This window comes from Eublepharis macularius, chromosome 3 (assembly GCF_028583425.1).
Source record: "Eublepharis macularius isolate TG4126 chromosome 3, MPM_Emac_v1.0, whole genome shotgun sequence".
NCBI classification, from domain to species: domain Eukaryota; kingdom Metazoa; phylum Chordata; class Lepidosauria; order Squamata; family Eublepharidae; genus Eublepharis; species Eublepharis macularius.
In genome coordinates this window covers 168,505,903-168,530,668 of record NC_072792.1, presented here as the reverse complement: position 1 = coordinate 168,530,668, position 24,766 = coordinate 168,505,903, and the positions used below count along the sequence as shown (strand labels likewise).

The 24,766-nt window shown below is 43.4% G+C and overlaps 1 protein-coding gene across 1 annotated transcript; it reads left to right on the top strand.

Annotated features, from left to right (window-relative positions):
• MTNR1B (melatonin receptor 1B) lies at nt 1-24,409 on the top strand. Its single transcript, XM_054974174.1, has 2 exons — nt 1-247; nt 23,538-24,409. Exons 1-2 carry the CDS (start codon nt 1-3, stop codon nt 24,407-24,409), a joined length of 1,119 nt encoding a protein of 372 aa, XP_054830149.1.
• Nucleotides 24,410-24,766: the final 357 nt, after the last annotated feature.

Here is a 24,766-nt window from a genome sequence, read left to right as displayed (position 1 = left end):
ATGCTGGAGAATGGCTCGCTGAGGGGCTGCTGCGGGCGAGCGGGCTTCGGCTTGGCCCCGAGAGGGGAGCCGGAGGAGGAGGCGGCGGCGGCGGAGGCAGCCGCGACGGCCGGGGCGGCGGAGGCGCGGCCGGGCTGGGTGGTCCCGGCGCTGTCCAGCGTGCTGATCTTCACGACCGTGGTGGACATCGTGGGCAACTTGCTGGTGGTCATCTCGGTGTCCAAGAACCGCAAGCTCAGGAACTCAGGTGCGTGGGGCAGCGGGCTCTCGCGGGTGGGCTCGGAAGGAAAGCCCCGTTTGAGCCGATGGGGTTACTCCTAGGAAAGTAGAAAAGAGCAAGAGTCCAGTAGCACCCAGACCTGTGGTAAGGTAGGACCTTTCGTGAGTCACAGCTCACTCCTTCAGATACAGCTAGGATGACTTTTGCTCTTTTCTGCTGCTACAGGCAGACTAACAGGGCTTCCCATCTTGATCTGTCTCCATGGAATGGAAATCCATCAACCTTGTGAAGAAACTTGCACAGGTAGATATAAGGACAGATGAACTCACGTTCTAGGTGTATCTGAAGAAGTGAGCTGTGTCTCACGAAAGCTCATATCCTACCACTAATTTTGTTAGTCTTATAAGTGCTACTGGATTCTTGATCTTATACTCCTACAGACAGACTAACAAGGCTACTCATCTTGATCTATCTCCTAGGAAAGTGTTTTTCCTTCCTTCCTTCCTTCCTTCCTTCCTTCCTTCGGACTAGAGCCTCTGTACGTGTGCAGGCATGTTTCTTGCATTGCTTTGTGTATAGTTATGATTCAAGTCCAGTTGTACCTTACAGACCAAAAGGATTTTCAGGTGATGAGCTTTCGAGAGTCAACGCTTCCCTGGAAGGACACTTTGACTCTCGAAAGCTCATGCCCTGGAAATCCTTTTGGTCTGTAAGGTACAACTGGACTTGAATCTTGCTTTTCTATTGCAGACCAGCAGGGCTACCCACTGAAACTTTGTTGATGCTTTCAGGATGGTAGCTGTGCTGGTCAGTAGTAGAAGAGTAAGATTTGGGTCCAGTTGCACCTTAAAGACTAACTAGATTTCCAGGGTATGGGGGTAACTGTGCACACCTGCCATGATCTTGCTCGACTTTATGGTAACCCCCAGCATGCTTGTGATTTGTGGTTGGGAAAATGGGGCTGAGTCCCAAGATCACGAACCTACCAGTATGGGAATTTTCATTCTCCACTGCTGCCAAAGACCTTTCAATTTGGACTCATGTGGTGGTAAAAATGGCACGTGCAATGGGACAGTGGCATTTTAGGGACCAGCAAGATTTTCAGGCCCCCAAGAGTTGTATCAGATGAAGGGAACTTTGACTCTCAAAAGCAATGGGAAGATCTCAAAAAAGGATGCTTTGAAAAGCCTTCTGGGCTACTTAGCCACAAACATTGCTCCACTTCACGTCTCTGCTTAAAACCATCCCATTACTGAATGACAACGTATGCTGCGCCCTGGGTGTGTAAGTTCTAAAGTGCAAGTGTCTCAGATTTAATCATGTTTGGGAGTCATAACTTCTGCCCCGGGAGACACTAATCTTCATTCAAGATGTCTGAGATTTCAGCTCTTTGGGGCAGATTGAATTCACTCTGTACAGGCTCAATGACGTCTCCTGCTTTAGTATTCCTTCCTCTATTCAGGACTCAATTGAAAACATGTTTCAAAGCTGAGACCTGGGAAGCTCTGCCAAGCCCCTCAACCCCCAAATCCTAAACACTGAACACAGATTCTTCCAAATACGCTAAGCATCTCCATTCAACCTCGAAATTATCCCTAACTCACAATGGAAATAATCATTCTATCCTTCACAATCACAGCCAAATTATTTTCCTATTTGCTGAATATATGTTTTTATCACTTAGTAGTAAATGCATTCCCTTCCCCCCCCCCATCTGCATCTTAACTTTCAAACTGTTTCAGACTTGGATACCAGCCAGTGTAGTCAGTCCTAAAACTGCCAAAGCATTCTATGGACTCTATGATTCTGGCAGACACCAAATTTTAACGCTCCAGCTGGAAGGCATGAAAATTGATCCATTTAAAATCAATCAGTTAACATATCAACACATCAGTTGACTTTCACACCTGTAGCATTCATTATGAAGATGGACCCTCCTTCCTTGCTCCATTGCTTAGTCCAAATCCATCTTTGTAGAAGAGGCAATCAGGTGTATGTTGTTGTCTCCCTTAATACACCACCTAGATCTCAGCTCATTCTTTTGGGGGATGGGAGATTAGAAAGACACAGATTTACAGAAATACAGATTGATGTACACAGAAACAGTTACAATGGGTTTACTCAGAAATAAATTGCACTGAGTTAAATAGGACTTACTCCTAGGTAAGTCTGCATAGGATTGTGGTTTTAATTATACATGTATTTTCACTGTAATTAATAAAATTTGTTTTCTATTGTGTGGCGGTGAGTTAGAATTACAAGAAGTGTTCCCATCTCATTCTTTCTACAACTTCCTAAGATGATTTTGAGAACCGTTTGTCCAGGAGTATGTTGCACAAATTTCCTGAGCTCTTTTCTTCCAGGCCAGCGATTGCAGCTTACCTCTGCTTATATCAAGGATTGTCACCAGTGTTCATAAAATGCTTTCTCTTAGGTATTGCAAGCTTTTTCTGTCTTTGATCAATGTATGGAAATCCTGATCAGGGAAACAGCACAACATGATCCAGCTGATGTTATGATGAGTTGAACATGTGCAGCTGCTTTGTTCTAAGTCATCTTCTGGGCATGGGGCAGAGGTCACTGGGGTGCATGGGGGGGGGAGGTAGTTGTGAATTTCCTAAATTGTGCAGGGGTTGGACTAGATGATCCTGGAGGTCCCTTCCAACTCTATGATTCTAAGTCATGCCATTTGTCTATTAAGGTCAGTGCTGTCTAGTTTGACTGGCAAGGGCTTTCCAGGATGTCAGAGGGAGGACTTTCACATTACTGATCACCTGATCATTTTAACTAGAGATATTGGGATTGTAACTTGGCACTTTCTGCATGCAAAGCAGATGTTCTGTTGCTAAGCCATGGCCCCTCCCTGAGGTCAAAGGGAGACACTTAAGTATGTGTTTCATGCACCAGTTAAACCATTGTGTCTGCAAAGCATTTGTTTGGCTGCATCATAAGTGGGACAAAATTTCCTAACTTTCATGCTGATGGTGTCTGAGCAAAAGGGGAAAGATCTTGAGGATATAGCGGGCTGCTCAATGAAAAGTTTACATCAACATATGACAGCAAGCCAATGAAATTGATGGCCAATAGAGTCAGGATTGACAAAAGGAAGTATTTCACCTAGTGAGTAATTAGATTGTGTAAATTGTTGCCAGTGGGTGTAGTGTGGGCCATGAATGTAGTTGCTTTACAAAGGGGATTAGAGAGGTTCATGGAAGAGAAGTCAATCAATGGCTAATAGCCAAGGTGACTAAAGAGCAAGTGTAGTCAGAAGCAGCAAATCTCTGAATACCAGTGCTAGGAAGCAACATCAGAGGAAGGCCTCAGCTTCTATACCTTGTATTTTGGCCCTCCAGGGCAACTGGTTGGCCAACATGTGAAACAGGATGTTGGACTAATGGGACCACTGGACTGATCCACCTATTGCATTTCTACCTTGCTCAACATAGATTTTAAAACTATGATTAAGTTTGCTGATTGAGCCTAAGTTGCAGGAGTTCCAACATGCCCTAGAGTTCAAGCAGACTGGTGGCTTTCAGCGTTCTCCCAGTAGGCAAAAGAACTGCACTGACAATGTTTGAACTTCTGATTTTGGCTTCTTAGAGTAGTATATTTCCAAAACGACAGTCATCTTGTCCATGGTGGGGTTCAGTGAGAGTCCTCTTTAGTTTTTTTAAAAAAACTGCCTGAAACTGCCATCAATTCATTTATAGTCGTTGTTTGCAAAAGAATACATGCATTTCAGCACCTGGAAGGTGGACAGCTCCAGCAAGGCCAGTTTTTCAGGTCTTCTTCAGTAGGATTATTTCAGTCCAGTGGCACCTTAGAAAACAAGATTTTTACAATGCAATCCTAAGCAGAATTTCTTCAGTCCCAGACCATTGAAATAAATGGTTTTAGACTGGAGTAACTCTTCTTAGGATTGTACTGTTAGTGTATAAGCTTTTGAGTCAAAGCTCTATTCTTAAACTTTGACTCTCGAAAGATTATACTCTAAATATCTTGTTGCCAGTGGACTCAAATCCTGCTGTCTTACTGCAGACCAACAGGGCTAGCTACCTGAAACTTTTCAGGTCTTGAATCCAGAGTGACAGCTGCAGGCAGGGATTCTCTCCAGTTGCATGACTTTGAGAAGTGGATGAGCTTGGCTCTTTTAAAAAAAAGATCTGAAGGCCCTAAACAGAAAAGTGTTTTGTTTTTCCCATCATCTTGTATCAGTTTTCCTCTGTGAATGCTGACTTGGTGCGTAGGAAGAGGGACTTGGCACAGAGGGTGTTCAAAACTGGTATCTGATGAAGTTCAGTGATATGGGGTGGAATAAATAGTGGTGGTGGAGGAGAGGGACCACAAGTCAAAGCTGACTTATGGTGACCCCTGACAAAGTTTTTGAAGCAAGAGACTAACAGAGGAGGTTTGCCATTGTCTACCTCTGCAACCCTGGTCTTCGTTGGAGGTCTCCCTTGGTTACTAACCAAGGCTGACCCTGCTTAGCTACTGAGATTTGACAAGATCAGGCTCACCGGGGCTATCCAGGGCAGGGCAGAATAAACAGTACATAAAGGAAAATTTGTAATCAGGAGTTAATTTGAGAGCCGGTATCCCAAGAATTTGGCTACAAGCTCAATTTTCAGTCCGCAGAAGTAGTACAATTAGGTTAGTGCCCCAGGACAGAAGCAGAATGCATTTTTCTCTCCTCTGAATCACTAAAGAGAACCACAACATTAGAGAAAAAACTTCTATATTAGCAGTGATCATCCTGAGCCCTTGGATTATTCCCCCCCTGCCCAACCTCAAGCATTGCATGTCACTACCATGCAAAGAAGAAAGCTTATTACCTTGTTTCTTTTTATTTTATGCCAAACGTTTCTCCTTGATGGGACTCAAAGTGGCCTATAACATCATTCCCCTCTCCTCTGTTTTAATCTCATAATGGACACCGCATGAGGCAAGCTAGGCTGAGCAAAAGTGACATGCCCAAGGTCACCTTGTAAGATTCTGCAGTAAGGCGGGATTCAAATGTGGGTCTTCCAGATCCTAGTCTGACACCAACTACTGCACCACCTTGGTGTTGCTCTTGAAAGTGTCTCAGAGTGTGTATAAATTTTCACCTTTTTAAAGTAGACAGATATATAATAACATTATAACATTCAATTTATATACTGCCCTTCAGGACAACTTAATGCTCACCCAGAGTGCTTTACAAAGTGTGTTATTATTATCCCCACAACAATCACCCGGTGAGGTGGGTGGGGCTGAGATTGCTCTGAGAAGCTGTGACTGACCCAAGGTCACCTGGCTGGCTTCAAGTGGAGGAGTGGGGAATCAAACCTGGTTCTCCAGATTAGAGTCCTGCACTCTTAACTACTATACCAAACTGGCTTAAAGAATGTAGAAGGCTCCAAAGGAAAGCAGTGGAAGGGGAAATAACAGTGACTGCCTGCATGGTAAGATCAAAACTTGGGGATGGAAAAAAAGTTTTGTTTCTGTGCCATTTAATTAAGGAAACATTAAGTGGTGTTAAAAGAATTCTGCTTGTAATCATATTATCTTGGCAGTATGACATAGTTCTTGAAGAGGGTTGGACTAGAATCTCAAAAATCCAGGTTCCAATCTCTACTCTGCCATGGAAGCTTGCTGGGTGACCTGGGGCCAATCACTCAGTCGCAGCCTAACATGCCTCACAGGGTTGTTGTGTGGATAAAATAGAGTGGAGAACAATGCATCCTGAGCTCCTGGGAGGAAGGGTGGGATAAAAAAAAGTACTGAAGAAGAAGAATGTGCCTTTGAATTGCAACCAACTCATGACCATTCCATGCAAGAGACAAGCAGAGGTGGTTTTACATTGCCTTCCTCTGCATAGCAACCCGTCTTTCTTGGTGGTCTCCCATCCAAAGTACTGGCCGTGGCTGACCCTACTAGGCTTCTAAGCTCTGATTAGCTCAGGCTAACCTGGGCGATTTTTTCTGACAAGCTTGGGATAAACTGGGCTATTTAGGCTGCTGAGCTGTTATTAAATACACACATCACTTTGGGGGTGGGGGGAATGAGTACTCCAACCTTCTCATCTGTGTCAGTTACCTTAGCAATAGTTGCTCATATTATAGGAATGGATTTCTCTCTGATCTTACCATGCTGATAAAGTGTTGCTCAGTTGAAGTTACATCACTAAGATTGCATGTGCATGGTCAAGTCACAATTGGTGACCTTCGCGAAGGGATATCAAGGCAAGTGAGACGCAGAGGTGGTTTGACATTGACTTCCTCTGCAGAGTCTTCCTTGGTGATCACTCATCCAAGTACTCACCCTGCTTAGCTTCCAGGAGCTAATGAGATCTGGCTAAACCATACTGCCTTCCCTTCCTATCCCTAATAATGGACTAAGTCAAGCATTCAACTTGATAGTGGACTAAGTTCAACGCTTCTACAAAAAACTCATTCTTGAACATAAGTTTGTTTGTGAAGAGTGCATACTCCATTGTCCCAATGTCCTATTATTTGCTACTAGAGATGGGCACGAACCAGAAAAAAAACAAACCGTGTGGTTCATGGTTTATCACATTTCATGAACCACGAACTTTCACAAACCTGCCCCAGTTCGCAAACCAGTTCATTTGGTTCGTGAAAATGTCACATCTGGGCCAGCAAATTGTCACATATGGGTCAGCAGAAGGTCACTGCTGGGCCAGCAGAAGGTCTGCAGGAAGTCCATCCCGTTACCTAGGAAACTGATTGATCGGCGCCAGGCTGTCTGCAGTGATGAACCAAAAAACGAACCAAACGAACTAGTCTAAAGTTTGTGGTGGTTCATCAGAAATGGGCTCTGACGAACTGCTGGTTTGCAAACCACGAACCAACCCGGTTCGTGCCAAACTTTGGTTCGTATTTCAGTTCATTGCATGACCATCTCTATTTGCTATGACTGGATAGATCCAGTTACATGAATCATTTGGCATGTGTTAAAGTCTTGATCAAGGAGATGTTAACAGTTAGTAGGCCAGAACCAGAGAAAACCTCCTGCAGAAATACATGTGTTTTCTTTCAACTATCTTAAAGGCATCATGACTGGCTACAACTAACCAAAAGATGTATTATAGCCAGTAGATAGTTACTTGGCATGCCTTTGCTGAAGAAGATCTGCATCATCTGTCCTTTCTAGTCCTTGTTTGACATTCTACAAAGCTGGATGCTGCCAATCTCAGGAGAAGGACAAAAGAAAGCAGAGAGAATGAGGAAAACAGACAAAAAGACTCTCTGTGGGGACAATGTGTGAAAGGAGGAAGAACGATAATTATTATTCATCGTGGCACTGTTTTGATTTAGGAAATGAATTGGATGGTGGTTTGTTAAATCATCAGTTGCTTAATAACTTAGGTCTTTTGTTTCAGAAAGCAGGAATGAGGAAGTAGTGGGGTGCAGTTGGATTAAGCAGTTTAAGACAGGGGAGGGGGAGTTACCTTTGTTTCCCTGTCTGTGAGATTCCCTGAATATTCATGGCTGCCGTTGGATAGAGGATGAGGGATGCGAAGTCCTTGTGTCTGATCCCACAGGAGTCTCCTTGAGTTTTTATGTTTAATATGCATTGTGGTTGCAAGTCTCCCTGTGGCATATGTAAAACAATCCTCCACCTCTACTTCCTTGCTCTCCTCAAGAGTACCCCAGAAGCAGTGGGGAAGCTTGTATGTATCAGAGAGGGCTTACTCCCACTTTCCCTCTTCCTTCCTGCTGAACGGGAAAGCGTGCTACCACTCTCAAATTCTGCTCTCTCTCTCTCTCTCTCTCTCTCTCTCTCTCTCTCTCTCTCTCTCTCTCTCTCTCTGTGTGTGTGTGTGTGTGTGTGTGTGTGTGTGTTTGTGTGCTGCTTCACATATCCTCCACCCTGGCCACCTAACTGACTTTATTCTATCAGGAGTTTCCGGCCTATTCATGGGCAATCGAGCCGGCACCCTGAGTGAGATCTTTGAATACAGTCTGAGATCTTTAGAAGGGAAAAGATCTTTCCTAAAATACATTCTTGGAGACACGATATCAAAACACTACAGGGTGTTACAGAATTAAGAAAATAGACAAAATATGATGCTAAGTAAGCTGTAAGTCACTGGTGTTATCCTGGCATTTCCTCCAGTGGAATGGACACAAGCCTGCTGGAACTTTGAAACTGAGGCTGCTCAAAGCTATCTTCATTCCATTTCCCCTGCTATTCCCTGATTCCTGACTTGTGGCTTTCTTACCCCTTACCCCTTCCTTTCCCAGCTGGGAGGGCTTCATTTTGACCTATCCTGAAATTGAATTTGAGACCCAATGTTTGCATTCTTGCAGTGGTCTCCTGTCATATCAAGGTGTGCATCCCTAAACTTTTATGGCCCAGTTCAGGATATCCAAATAGCCATCTTATCTTGCCTGTTCCTGGCAGGTGGGCAAATGGTCATCTCCATGTTATTTGTCTCCATAAAGGAAAATTCATCTCCTCTCATCCTGAAATCCGGAGTATTTATTGTTTTGTTCTCAGGAAAGAATGTTTTCTTTGAAATCAGGGACTCCCAGAGTGTTAATCAAGTTATTTTGCATTCCCTCATCACAACGGCATATAGTTAAGAGCGCAGGGCGTTTAGGTTGCTGAAAGCTTTCCCTCACCATTGCATTTTTGAATTGGCATGAATCAGCCACATTTTGCGGGTTACATAAATGTATCGAATCAGCCACATTTTGCGGGTTACATAAATGTATCTACGCTCTTTTGTAAGATGTGGAAGTGATCTTTAGAAAAAGTTTGGTTTGGGGAGGAACTGGTGCTTTCATCACATCTAATTTTGGAGAAGAAATAATTTTGCCCAAGCTAGAGCGCAATTAAAACTTCAGTCAAGGGGATAGAGAAACACATGGGTGTTTCCAATCTTTCTTTTCTTGTGAGATGGGGCATGAAAGGTGGACAGAAATTGCTCATGAAAGCATTTCATGGTTATAATGACGTTTTGCGCCAACAATTCATAACATAACACAATAAATCCTATTGAATGGCTTCCCTGGAAACATCTTCTGACCTCAACCATTAGCAGACTGAATTCTCAGATGGGTGAGTTATTTTTGACGTACCTTCGTTTTGAAGAGACATGTGACTCAACTTAAGTATTGCTCTTACATTAAATTTTTCAGAGTACTGTCATGGCTTCAAAACATTCCAAACCCGATTGCATTTGGCTGTTTATTGGCTGTCTTAGCCATATGTAATCCACCTTGAGTCTCAGTGAGAAAGGTAGACAATAAATCACATAGACAGACAGACACATCATCTTTAGAACCATTCCTTCTTCAAAGCTTTTTTAAAAGACCTGAAGAAAAATGTTGGTAGCTATGATTTTCCAGAGATTAGATATGCTTGTCAGAAATAGCCCAAAACAGAAGAGGCAGCAACCTTACTGGAATTGTTTTAAAATAGCAACATAGTCTACTACTTAAAACAGCCGATATAGCACTCCTTCTCAGCTTTATTAAAGTTTGCTGACTTGAGAGTCTACAGGCTGAAAGTTTGGGTTTTTTAAAAGCTGTGTATTAATTACTTGAAAACTTTGATTAAATTCATTAATAGCTGCTACTCAAATAGCCTTTGAAGGAAAGGAAACAGGAGAAGAAAAAATTCTCTTGAGATATCTTTAAGCTTGATTGAAAGTGATCTATGCAGAGAATCCATCTAGCTCCTTTGGCATAGACGTCGTTACTAGAGATGGGCACAAACTGAAATATGAACCAAAGTTTGTCACAAACCAGGCCGGTTCATGGTTCTGAACCAGCGGTTCATCAGAGCCCATTTCTGACGAACCGCCACAAACTTTAGGGTGGTTCGTCTGGTTCGTTTTTTGGTTCATCATTGCAGACAGCCTGGTGACAATCAATCAGTTTCCTAGGCAATGTGGGTTGGGCTTTCTACAGACCTTATGCTGACCCAGAAGTAACCTTCTACTGACCCAGAAGTGGTGATTTTTTTGGTCCAGAAGTGACATTTTCATGACCGAAAATGAATTGGTTTGCGAAGCGGGGCAGGTTCGTGAAAGTTTGTGGTTCGTGGTGAAAAGTGACAAACCACGAACCACATGGTTCAATTTTTTTCGGTTCGTGTCCATTTCTAGTTGTTACTCCCGCAATGGCTAGATCAAGAAAACGAAACCAAAAAAATCCAGCTTCCCGCTGAAGAAGAGCCATTGGTGAGGGACTGTAGACCAGTGGAAGAGCCTCTGCTTTGCTTGCAGAATTTCCCAGGTTCAATCCCCAGCATCTCCAGTTTAGATAATGAGGCAGTAGATGACGTGAAAGACCTCTACCGAAGACCCTGGAGAGATGCTGCCATCTGAGTAGACAATACTGTCCTTGATGGATCGAGGGGGTCTGATTCCATAAAAGCAGCTTCATGTTTCCATGTTTCCATTGTCTATCTCATTACAGCAAGGAAGAATTCTGTAACTTGCTCCCAGGAATTCTGAAGTGCAAGACATTCCAAGGAGAGCACTGACTTGATTTGGTTCCCTTTGGAGGAGAGTGCACTGGCTATTGGTGGTGTTTTTGTAGTTTTTCTTGATTTACAAATGCACAGCTAGAACACAAGGGGAATCACACCGGCACTCCTAGAGGGCTTCAGATCAACAGAGGAAGAGACCTTGCACAAACACCCAAGATGCTTCAGGCAGCTCACAGCAGTTTCTGTCTTCTTCACTCTCTGTCCTTTCCACTGTCCTGGAGATAGATTAAGATGGGTAAGCTGTGTTAGTCTCTCTGTAGCAGTAGAAAAGAGCAAAACTAACAGAGTTTTGTTAGTCTTATAGGTGCTACTGGACTCTGGCTCTTTTCTACTTTCCACTGTCTAAAAACTGTTTCTGTGGGAACATGTATGTGAGCTCACATGCACACACATGTACCTTCTGTCATCTGGGAGGGGGCTCAGTTCTTCCAAAAGGTACTTGGACACAGCCATTTTCAAACACTTAAGGCCCTTAAGATACCTATAATCTTTCAGAAACATTACCATTCCTTTGGTCATAAGTTCTGTCTCCCTTTAGCCATGTCGCAAGGCCATGCTGTTACCAGAAGTGGTCTCCTTGCAATAAATAATTTGTGGGGGGAATTAGCAAGCAAGGAGAATGGCTAAATAAGAGGGGTAACAAGAGGGAAATCTCCACCAATTTCTACCAGGTCCCTTCCCAAAGTAGCAAACAAGGCCGGTTCTTGAAGTCAAACAATAACTTTTATTGAACACAAGAACTTCATGTACACAAATTACTGGGGAAAATAATTACACAGAGAGAGAGAGTCCTAGGAAATGTAGCCAGAAATTGGGAATAGAGAGAGGGAGTAAATATATCTACGTATCCTGGAGAAGGGGTCCAGTCCATGGAGGAAGAGAGTAGCTTCGAACGCCAGTATCATCAGCCAAGAGAGCAAGAGGCTTAGGGAAGTGACCCTAAAGGAGAAGCCAGAAAGCTTGCATGATTTGGATGGGGTCAGAGCTCTACCTTTATATGTAAAATGTGCTCTGAGGTGGAAGAGCCCACCTAGCTGCTGGAACAAAGGCTCCAATGGCTAGTTCCTGGGTTTAACAAAGGACTTGATTGCCTTGATAGGATAGCTGCCGGGGTGTGTGAATGCAGATGCAAAACTAGTCCTAGCGCTGCACAAAAAGGACAGTTTTCTGATGAAGTCCACCGGAGCTAGGTTAAGTTCTTTTAGGGAGGGAACGCATTGTGCCAGGAACGACTGTCTATACTTATGAATGTCATTCGATTAGCTTCTCAGTCATAGACAGGAGATCTCATCAAGGAAGGAGGGGAAGGAATGTGCTAAGTGGGGATGACTCTGTGAGGCCTTTGTTGCACTGGATCCTTCCGGGGCTGGGATGGCAGTAAATCCAATCAAGCCGCAATCACTCCGCATTCCAGGGCAGCCTTCCTTGCATGCCTCCTCCTCCCGGGCGGGATGTAGCAACAGCAGAGGCCCTCTAGTGGCTATATGGTAGCCATTTTAAACTCCAGAGGCTTGTACACTTTTAATATTACATGCAGCTATATGAAAACACTGTACAACTGGCGAAGGCCAGGCTGACTGCTTACAATGCCCGTAGGAGAGCCTTATTTACAATAACCAATTCTCCCAAGCTTGAACACATGAATGCATCAATATCCATCAATGTCAGTACTGTCCAGTCAGACTGGAAGCAGCTCTCCCACATCTTAGGCAAAGGTCTTTCACATCACCTACAACCTGATCCTTCTAGCTGGAGATGCCGGGAATTGAACCTGGGACCTTCTGCATGCCAAGTGCAGATGCTTTTCCACTGAGCCACAGCCTTAATCCAGTGCTTAAATAGGCCTTTTTAAAAAGTGAATCAAATTTGATTCTAACTGTTGTCATTATTTCTTCAATATTTGTATCCTGTTTTTCTCCCCAAAGGGGAGACCAGCAAAACTACAATATAAGTAATCAAGAAGCTATTGGGCTGTTTCATGTTACAATAGCTGGCTCATCCAAAGATGATGATGATAACAACAACAACAACATTCTATTTATATACCGCCCTTCAGGACAATGCTACAGTCAGAACAGTTCACAAAGCGTGTTATTATTATCCTCATGACAATCACCCTGCGAGGTGGGTGGGGCTGAGAGAGCTCTGAGAGAGCTGTGGGTCTGACTGACCCAAGGTCACCCAACTGGCTTCAAATGGAGGAGTGGGGAATCAAACCCGGTTCTCCAGATTAGAGTCCCACGGTCTTAACCACTACACCAAACTGGCTGTGAGTCATGGGCTAAGAGCTGGAGGATCTACAGTCCTTTGTCTCACATCTCTGAACACACCCAAATCTTATCCCTGCCACATTAGGAAGATATTACAAATTGCCAAGATGTACATTCTACTCTGCTCATTGGTATTCATCATGTCAGGTCTGGGGCCTGGTTGATGCATTTATTTATTTATTTATTTATTTATTTATTTATTCATTCATTCATTTATTTATTTATTTATTTATTTATTTATTTATTATTCATTTACAAAATTGATATCCCACCTTTCTGTCCAGTCAGGGCCACCAAATCAGCTAACAATTAAAGGCAGAGCATTATATTTATTTATTGTTTATTTTATTTACATTAAACATCAACCAAAAGGGAGACTGAAACCAAGAAATCAGAAGAAGTCTGAGACTTGGAAGAGCAGCTGCTAGGGAACTAGAAAAGATCCTTAAGAATAAGGATTACTTTCTGGGGACCAAGATCATGATAATGCAAACTATAGTATTCCCCGTTATTATGTATGAAGGTGAAAGTTGGACATTGAAGAAAGCTGACAGGAAGAAAATTAACGTTTGAAATGTGGTGTCAGAGGAGGGTTTTGCTGGTACCGTGGATGGCCAGAAAGACAAGTAAGTAGGTTCTAAATCAAATCAAGCCAGAATTGACTTGAAGCTAAAATGACAAAACTGAGGCTATTGTACTTTGGTCACATCAAGAGAAGGAAAGACTGTCTGGAAAAATCAATAAGGTTAGGGAAAGTAGAAAGCAATGGGAAAAGAGGAAGAAACAAAACGAGATGGCTTCACTCAATAAAAGAAGTCACATCCTCCAGTTTGCAAGATCTGAGCAATTCTATTAACGATAGGACATTTTGGAGGTCTTTCATTCATAGGATGGAGGTGACTTGACAGCACACCATACACACAGTTATAGTCCACCTTTCTTCTGGGATTCAAGGCAGATTGCACAGAATAAGTCAATGCAATCAACAGAATGGGACATCCAGTAGACATTGCAATTGGATTTGCCTTTTAGAAATCTGGAACCAACCAGGCATCAGAAAAAGTGGTGAAGCAAAGCATGAAGTATTAACAGGATACACTAAATGATGCAAAAATTGCATGGCAGGGACCTACTTAAAGCAACAGATTGTATGAACCAGGGCTTTTTTTCTGGGAAAAGAGCTTGTGGAACTCAGTGGGTTGCCCTCGGAGAAAATGGTCACATGGCCGGTGGCTCCACCCCCTGATCTCCAGACAGAGGGGAGTTTAGATTGCCCTCCGTGCCACAGTCATGGAGGGCAATCTAAACTCCCCTTTGTCTGGAGATCAGGGGGCGGGGCCACCGGCCATGTGACCATTTTCAAGAGATTCCGGAACTCCATTCCACCATGTTCCAGCTGAAAAAAAGCCCTGCGATGAACTATATACGCCGGTATAATCAACAGTCCCTAATTGGCTTGCACACATTTTTATGGCAAACTTTTCCAATCTCTCCTTTTCAAGTTATTATTTGATTAACTAATGAATTAATTTGTTTTCCCCAGGGAAAGCTGTTTCACAGAGGAGATGGGTAGGAAAGAAAAACTTATCCTCGTCTTTTCTCATTTGCTTAGCTTAATTGCTCTTTCCTTTCCAATTTCCTAGTGTTTAAAACATTGTTTTGTCTTTAATGGGAAGCATAAATAATCACAGGGAGCAATTCAAATAACCGGCACTTGATGAATTTCTGGTAACTGTGCGGCTGCTTTGGAGTTGTGGGGCACTGTTTCAGCTATTGGTGCAACACTATTTTTCCCACCTTCCCCCATCCCATGCTGCCCTGTCAAGTGGCAGCAGGCAGGGAAGAGAGAGACCAAGCTAGAATTAAATGATCTAGTGCAAATGAAAATTAGTTTTTTTTTAATATTTTTTATTTTTCAATGTGCAAATGAAAATTAGTTAATGGTTTGAACCTTTTAGTTTTTTTCAGGTTATTGCTTTAATTGTTGGAAGGAACTGAGAAACAGCACATGGTGATAAGTAGAGGTGGGCATGAACAGCAATATGAACAAAAAAAAAGCCACGAACAGCCCAATCTGCTGTTCGAGAACAAGCTGTTTGTGAGGCCCCATCCTAAATAAACAGGTGGTCGTTGCAAGCCTCATCCATTGCTGTTCGTCAAGCCAGACAGTCTGGAATCTGCAACCAATTCCCTTGGCAACTTAGGCAGGGATTGTTTGAACTCTGTCTGAACTCCTGCTTTTGCCCTGGAAATCCCAATCTAAGCCCAATTTAGCTTGATAGGCAAGTCTTTCTTCCAAGTGTGGTGCTCCAAATTTGGTACAAGAGAGCAAAGACCAGGGGGGGGGGGAGGGCTCCCAGCTCTGGCTTTCAGTCTTTGCAGACAGTGGAGAGGAAGAGACAGCTGCTGTTGGCATTTTGATAGAGAGACAGGGAGAGTGCATTGGAGCTTGAATTTTCTTTGTGTGTGGTGGGATAGGGATCTACCCCTTCAGGTTCCAGGGCTGCTGCCAGGCTCTGGGGCCAAGCTATTATTTATTATTGGTTCCTTTCCTGGTGCCTGCTCAGGTCAGGTTTCTGGGACTACTGCAGTAGGGATCGTGACCAAACTTGGATGATGGCTGGAGGAGAGCCTGCTGGCCCCCATGAACATCCAACCACAAATATGTTCGTGAACAGGTCATGTTCATAAATGTTCGTGAGTCCCTGTTCGTGGATGGATGGCAACGAAAAACGAACAGATTCATTTTTCTTCTGTTCATGCCCATCTCTAGTGATAAGTAGTGTTAATTTTTTCCCCAGGGTTCATTCACCAACACAGAGCCAAGCTACATGGCAAGTGAACAGACTCAAGTGTATTCAAGTGGAGCGCAAGTGAATGGCAACAGGGAGGAATACACGTGAGTCTGTTCACTTGCCATGCAAGTGTAATTCGTCACTTGTAGCTTGGCTCATATAGAATAGCTATCATTACATGCAGAACTAACTCACCTGTCAGTTTGTCCCTTAATCTGCAGGAAGATGATTATTTTCGCAGAGGGAAACAATACTACAGAATTTTAGATACACCCCAAACTGAGTCCAGAGCAAATTACATTCACCCCATGGAGCTAGGGTTGCCAGCTCCAGGTTGGGAAATTCTTGGAGATTTGGGACTGGAGCCCGGGGAGGGCAGGGTTTGGGAGGAAGGAACTTCAGAGTCCACCCTCCAAAGCAGCTATTTTCTCTAGGGGAGCTGATCTCTGTAGCCTGGAGATCAGTTGTAATTGCGGGAGATCTGTAGCTACACAGAGCCCTACCCATTACCACGTCTGTTTTCCAAACCTATCTAGATGTAATGACAGAGAGGTCTTGTGGGAATACCTCGGCCAAGCATCCAAATCTGGAACCATGGGAAATGTAGTTGCCATGGCTCTCATTTGTAGCAACATCTCGGGGTGATGAGAGACACAGGAAGTGCATTTTCTCATGGTTTTTGGAAGCTCTGGACACTGCTGTGCATGCTTTGCAGTAGTATCTAAGACTTTTTAACTGTTCTCAAGAACAACATCCACACAAACATGTGAAAGTGCTTTATTCTGAGCCAGGCTATTGGTTTGCCAAGGCCAGCATCATCTACTCTGACAAGGAGTCTTTCTGATCATGGACTACCTGATTCTTTTCATTGGACATGATGAGGATCGAACCTGGGACCTCCTGTATGCCAAGCAGATGCTGTATCACTGAGCCACATTTCCTCATGGTGAGAATGAACAACATTAGTCCTAGCTATTTGACTTAATATTGGCTGTGCTCCTCTGGGATTAGTGCCTACTCAGAGCAGTGAACAAATCAGATTACCCCCACAATACAGCGCGGGAACTGGGGCTGAGAGGAGGGGCTTACCCAAGGCCACCTGCAGAGCTCACAGCAGTAGCGGGATTCGAACCAGCAGAGTGCTGTATCACAGATCAATTACTTATCCGCTATGCTGCATCAATTTTTCTAATCAGGTACGCAGTGTGCCAACAGTTAATCAAAAGGCTTAGTTAATGACTTTGCTATGGAGATTTGTATCCTATGGAGTAAAAGATCATTCCAAATATGCCCCCCAACACAACCCTGGAGTCCCAAATGGGTTAAGAAACCATCCCTCAAATTTCAGCCACTTGAGTCTCTTACAATGCTGAGCCAAAATTAAAACTAATTTCAAATCCCATATTTACATATTTAGATAGCTAATCAGTAGGCCACTTAATCCTCTTTTGCAGTTCTTGTGCAATGCCTGCAAGAAAGGGAAAATCTCTGCCTTAATTTTATTGTTGAAATTAATCACACATTTGAACTGATAGCTGTGACAGATATTTAGGCTGATCTGAGGATGTGTCTGCTTTATTTTCATTTTTTAAATATCTAGCTTAATACTAGCCTGTAAACTACTTACCAGCTTGTGAAAGGCAGGCAGAAAAACTTTTAAACAAAACAGATTTAGTCAGTCTATATTGATGGACTTTATGACAAGATGCTTGAAAGGCAGGGTTATACAGGGGTTAGTTCCTTTGGACTTGGCTTTTGTCCTGCCAGGTCACTGGATGCCGTGACCTTCCACAACTCATTTTCTCAGATGACAAACAAGCTTGTCTCGCAAGACTGAGATCTGAGCTTCAAGGAAGAATGTGATTCCCAAAAAATAAATGTATGTCATTTAAAGAGCAATCCTAAGTAGATCTATACAGCTAATCAGCACTATTGAGAGCTGCTGTAGTACAGTGGTTAAGTGGTCCGGCTGTGGATCAGCATTCAGCACTCTACTGGTTCGAATCCCACTACTGCCATGGGCTCAGTAGGTGGCCTTGGGTAAGCCACTCCTCTCAGCCTCACCGTTCTGGGTGAGGCATTAATCTGTCTAGAAGAGTGGTATATATGCACAGCTATTTTTATTCCATGGGGCTTTCTCCCAAGAAAATGTTCTTAGGATTGTGCTGTTCATTCTCATTAGTGATATCTTGAAGTTTAGTTGGGATTGCACGCGAGGCAGTTTTTCCCAAAGAAAACCCTTTTGCACCTTGCAAAGATTTCTGAAAGGTATTCCAATGTTCAAGGGAGCCTTGCCATTTTCAAGTGTGAACACAGGATGCACTTAGAGTCTGTTCCACTATGTTTGTGTAGCCTCCTCTAATAAGCTCGGGTCCAATATTTAATATTTTCTTGTATTGGATAAAGAATCTATTACATGGGATGAGGGGAAACTTGGAATATTAAAAAGTCTGTTTCCAGACAAGTGGTAAGGGTGCACTTAGTGAAAATGTCATGAGTCACTCGTGACACCACGCTTTCTGATGGCCTTTGTGGCCAACACTGTTGTGAAAATACCCTAAATGAAGGACTATAGGTAAAAAGAAAGCATGGAGCCTCGTATAGCTTTAAGATCTGATCTCAGGAAGTTCAGAGCTGCTTCTATACAGTGACAATTCTCCAAACTCATTTATAGCAGAAAAGGAGCATCCACAGAGTTGCACCCCCTAAGCTTCCTGTACCTCAGCCCCCATGGCTGCTTTTACTGCTGTACCTCTAGAAGACTTCGGGGAGGATTTTTTAAAAATCAGTAATTGACATGTGATACGTCAATTGTGGTGGAGAGTGCCCTCAATTCATAGCTGACTTATGGCGACCCCTGGTAGGGTTTTCATGGCAAGAGATTAACAGAGGTGGTTTGCCATTGCCTGCCTCTGCAACCCTGGTCTTCCTTGGATGTCTCCCATCCAATTACTAACCAAGGCCAACCCTGCTTAGCTTCTGAGATCTGACGAGATCAGGCTCACCTGGGCTATCCAGGTCAGGGTGAGACATTGATTGCTAATGTTTGAAAAGTTCCCCCGTGGTGATGGGGAGGCAGAAAACTGAGGTGAGGCACTAGTCTGTCTTCACTAGGCTTGGGCTTGTGGATGTGGGCCTAAAACAGCTGTGACAGGACAGTGATGAAAGGTCTGGTAGAACCTAATCAGACATAGCACTGTTGAGAGACAAACCCATAGAGCTATTTGGGATCAAGCATCCATTGGAGGCCGGGCCTTATTTTTCATGAGACATCTGTTAGAGGGGACTTTACCAAACCAAATCCCTGTTTGAGCCTTAGTGTCAATGTTTGACTGTACCCATTCATCCATGCCAATATGAATTCTTATGTTATGAATGCAATATTAATGCTTATATGCTTAGGTGCCAGTTAATGCCAGTTGTAACTCAATTATGTTCTACTGCCAGTTATTGTAATCATAAGCCTGGTGTAACTCAATTTCTTGTTGCTAGTATTATAGTGGATTCTCAAATGTTCACAGGTGGCTGTCTGTTTACAACTTTGAACTTTTCCTCTGGACTATGAGATGTCTTCCCTCTTTGTGGTGTGATAGCACAAATATGCAAAATGTTCTCACACAGAAAAGAACAACAATGAATTGTTTGGGCATTGGGAGGGGGAAGGAAAGTTGGGTAGAAAAGAGATGTGTTTTCCCCATGTTGCCATTCTTGTCAAACTTCTCCTAGAATTACTGAGTTGCTTGCCTTACTCCTAAGTAGACCTTTGGTCCGGAATATGGAAAAGATCTGATTTCTGAATAAAAGTCATTTAACCAAGGGCCTGTGTCTTGCTATAATGAACCAGGGATCTGTCTGCTGTATTCTGCCATCTAGAACCTGGCACTTAGTTTGGCTTAACTCCTCACTCGTACAGAGCATTGATTTGAAGTGAATCAATGTATGAGTAAGACCCCTAGTCCTCTGGGGGAACTGAACCTGGGGACCGTGGAAGCCCCCAGAATCATAATGGGCTTGGGGTATACCTGCTATGCAATCCATTTACTAACATCTCATGCAGAAGAGGTTTCCAAGTTTCACAAAATGTGAAATCTCTTCCTGAAATGATGACGCTTTAAAGGCAAGTTTCTAAATGAGTGAGTCCCGACTCACAAAAGTTCACATTGGAATAAAATTTGGCTGTCTTAAAGGTGTCAATGGGCTTCTGTTCACTGCGTCCCCAGAGCGCAACTTGGTGTGGGCATTTCAGCAAACCAAGGCTATGAAATGCAGATGAAACGGACAAGCTTGGGAGGTGCCCCACGGCGCAATGAATTCTCGCAGTGTGTTGCAGCTATAAATATAGCCGCTGCGTGTAACTGTGCAGTTGATCGCTGTGTTGAGAAAATGTTAACATGAGGCTTCGACGGTTTTCAAAGTCTTTTAGAGCTCACCCTGGTGTGGGGATTTACAGGCCATTTAATAAGCTGCGATGAAGATCGCTCACTCAGAATGCTTCCTGGTCTTCAGGACTGGCTTGTGCCCATTAAGGAGGCTGTTAATTTTTTTCTTGTGGGCACGGCAGCCATGTGCTCGCCAAGCCTGGGGCTTGGGTCATGCTGTGAGCGGTAGCGGAATTCAATATTGGCCTGTCAATCCATATTGCGAAATGTTCCTCGTTAGCTTCAAAAGGGCTTTTGGCATAATGTGCCATGTGATTGTTTCCAGTCTCCTAGACACCTACGGTCCCATCCGTATGACAAGCTGGGCTCAGCCTAAGGGGACATCACTCAGCTCGATGCTGGGCTCAGCTGGGTTAAGTAACAATACTCAGCATCCATGTGGAAATCTGGCTGGGTTCAAAGCGCTTCATCTCTGTAATGCTTCCATTTCATTTCATTCAGATATTCAACGCGGACTCCACTTTTCTCCCCTGTGGGCACCCAAAGCAACTTACCATGTCGTAAGCTTCCTTCCTTCCTCTGTTTTATTCTCACAACAACAGACAAGGTAGGTTAGACTGAGTGTGACTGGCCCAAAGACACCCAGCCAGTTTTCACGCCGGAGTGAGGATTCGAACCTGGGTCTCCCAGAGCCTCATCCAGCACTCTAATCACTACACCACACTAGCTGTCTTGTGTTTAGATGTGACTTTTCCAGAACTGTGGAGATGCACTTTCAATGCCACAATAACAGTTTGTTTTTTCCATCGGAAAGCATGCCCTTATCTCTTTGTTTGATCCTACTTTGGTTTCAGTACAATTTATTCTGTCCCGTTTAACTGAGTCACAAGAGTTCTTCTAATTACCTTTATTAAAGCCAAATGAAATCATGATGGGAGTCAATAACAGAGAAAATCTATGCAAGCAATTTTTAAAATAATAAAGGAATTAACGTGATGTTCCTGTCTGTGGTAGTGAGGAGAATTTGCACACATGTAAAAGGATTCATCAGACCCAAGCTCCATCTGGTCCAGCCTCCTGGTTCCCATAGTAACCAAAAAGGGCCCCTGGAAAGCTTACAAGCCAGTCATGAAGGCAACAGACTTCCCTTGTTGCTTCCTTTTCAGCACCTGGCTCTCGGGGGTACACTGCCTCTGAGCATGGAGGCTTCATTTGGCTTTCATAGCAAAGAGCCATCGATCGCTCTGTCATCCATGGATTTACATAATCCCCTTTTATAAACTATCTGAATTAGAGGTTATCACATCTTGTAGCAGTGAGTTCCACAAGTTAAACATGCATTGTGCGAAGAAGTACTTTGTTTTGCACAGATGTGATTCATTAGTCCATAGGGAGGACAAACAAGAAGCAGAACATTAGAGAAAAGATGAGTGTGTAGTCTGTGTGCACCAAAATTCCAGGTGGGCCTTGTGCAAATCCATACTATTTGTGGGGAGGGGAGGCATATAGAGTATATATATGGTATCTTTAAGTAATTGATTCTGCTTTCAAGATCCAGAATGTGAGGTGTAGTTACTAGTTAATAACAACAACATTCCATTTATATTCTGCCCTTCAGGACAACAATACCCACTCAGAGCGGTTTACAACGTATGTCATTATTATCCTCACAACAAACACCCTGTGAGGTGAGTGGGGCTGAGAGAGCTCTGGAGAAGCTATGACTGACTCAAGGTCACTCAGCTAGCTTCAAGAGGAGGACTGAGGAATCAAACCCAGTTCTCTAGATTAGAGTCCCAGCACTCTTAACCACTACAACAAACTGGCTCTCAGTGCTTTAGCATAGGACTAGAGAGATCTGAGTTCACACCATATACTGAGTAACCTACATCACAGGGTTGTTTTCACAGTAACATTAGAAGGGAGGACAATATATTGCACTTTGAGGTCCTTGAGGAAGGATGAGCCCGAGTGAAACCTGTGTAGTTACAGACGAAGCCCAGCAGAAACTGGTGACTCATAGATGCAGCTTTGTCTATTTTAAGTATCTGTGATAAAAGTAGAGAAACACTCTGTGTAAACCCTCCATCTTGTCCACTCCGGTGTTCTTCAACCCATAGCTGTCTTTTGGAAGGATTTGTTTCTAGTGTGTATAAATAGAAAGCAGAAGTACCTTGTCTCCTGCCTCTTCTGTACATGTCCTGAAAGAAGAGTGAGATGAGGACACTCGGAAGAGTTTCCTCTATGGCTCTGACCCTTGGCTTGTTCCCCAGTACGGTAACCTCCTAAAGCTCCTGTCCCTTGCTCCTTTAGTCCACTGCCCATAGTCCTGACCTTGGCACTAATGAGGTCATATTTCTGGCTTCTCCTCTTCCTGTAACATGACTCTGATGTCATCAAGACTTCCTGTCACATGCTTGCAGGTCAATGAGTCACTAAACTAGTCTGAAAAGACTGAAGACCACAGATCTAGTTCGACTGGGGGTCGCTCTCCAGAATCTCTGGTTGAGAAAAGTCTTTCCCAACACCTGCTACCCATGATCTTTTAAAAGCAGAGATGCCATGCACGCATAGTTGAAATCCTACCACCACCTTCCCGGGAGCAAGCCTCATTGAATAACATGGGATTTCTGAGTAGACCTGCTTAGGATAGCTCTCTTTATCAATGAGCCCCAGCCTTCCCCTGTTTATGCTTCCCAAATGTCAGAAAACTAATCTTAGGAAGTTTGATATATCTACTTTCAGGATACTGCTAAGGATACTTCAAAGGTGCTGGAAGAAATGTTTTGGTGAGAAACACTCTCAAGTATCAATTTTAGTCTCTTGTGGTTCAGAAAAGAAATACTTTATACATGTAGAGGGAAGTGATAAGCAGAACACAGTTTAAAGATATGCAACAAGTTTTCAATTGAATGGGGAGATGGAATTGTTTCAAGGAATTTAGAGACTTCTGAGCATTAGAAAACTTTTGTTTCTGTTCATTGTATTCACACCCCATTGCTGTAGACAGTCCTGACTTTGGTGGACCAATGGTTTGATCCGGTATAAGGCAGTTTTGTTTGTGTTTGTCTATGAGAAAAAGACACAAGGTCTCCCGCCGCCTACACCAATCCACTCTTTTCTGCAATTACAGCTATTTTTTTAAAATAACCTCTTCAGTGTTTGTGGCACCCGATTTGTTTACAATTGATTTGCAAAATGTTATACCGCTTTCCTGCTGAAAGGTCTCAAAGCAATTAGCAAGGGGGAAAAAATCAAAGCATTAAAATAACAAAATAACATTATAAACCAAGTGACATTTGAAGGCAATTGTTAGCTTTCCATTACTCTCATATCAATCAATAATATCCCTCTTTCTTTTCTTTCCTAGGCAATGCGTTTGTGGTTAGCCTGGCATTGGCAGACTTAGCGGTGGCCTTGTACCCTTATCCCTTAGTGCTTGTCGCTATTTTCCGCAACGGCTGGTCCTTGGGGGAGATGCACTGTAAAGTCAGTGGCTTTGTGATGGGACTAAGCGTCATCGGCTCCATCTTCAACATCACTGCCATTGCAATTAACAGGTACTGCTACATCTGCCACAGCTTTGCCTACGACAAAGTTTACAGCTGTTGGAACACAATGTTGTACATCTGCCTGATCTGGTTATTGACAGTGGTTGCGACGGTGCCAAATTTTTTTGTGGGTTCCCTGGAGTATGATCCTCGTGTTTACTCATGCACATTCACCCAGACAGCTAGCTCGTATTACACCATTGCTGTCGTTGTCATCCATTTTATTGCGCCGATCACCATCGTGAGCTTCTGCTACTTTCGGATCTGGATCCTCGTACTCCAGGTGAGGAGAAGAGTCAACTCGGAAGTCAAGCTGAGGCTGAAGCCGAGCGACTTCCGAAATTTTCTCACCATGTTTGTTGTTTTTGTGCTCTTCGCCTTTTGCTGGGCGCCACTGAACTTCATTGGCCTCGCCGTTGCCAGTAATCCCTCAGAAATCGCACCCAAAGTTCCAGAGTGGTTGTTTGTCGTGAGTTATTTCATGGCCTACTTCAACAGTTGCCTTAATGCGATAATATACGGACTTCTGAACCAAAATTTTCGGAAGGAATACAAACGAATCTTAATGTCGCTGTGGCTGCCGAGACTGTTTCTTCAGGACACATCCAGAGGAGGAACAGAGGGTCCTCAGAAGAGCAAGCCTTCTCCCATTTTAAATAACAATGACCAAATAAAAACAGATACTTTGTAAACAAAAATAGTGAATGCAAAAGGGGCCCATTTTGTGAACTGAAAATTTAAGATTGTACAACTCATTTTTGCTTACCTTTTCCTGTGCTTTCCATTTGAACAGCATAACGTAACTATTCTTATCGCCTAGATGAAGCACATTTCCTTTTACACATTAATAATCAGTAGGAAAGTAGCAATAAATCGGCTTCAGGATTCACAAGGGAGAAAAAGTAATCAAACCAACGGGAGAGGGCTACCCTTCCCTGTTTGGCCACCTAGGCCTCCACGAAACATATCAGCTCAGCTTCCTCATCAAGTATTAAATCCTAAAAATGCTACTACCAAAACCAGGTCAGCTTACAGTAAAGATGCTTTA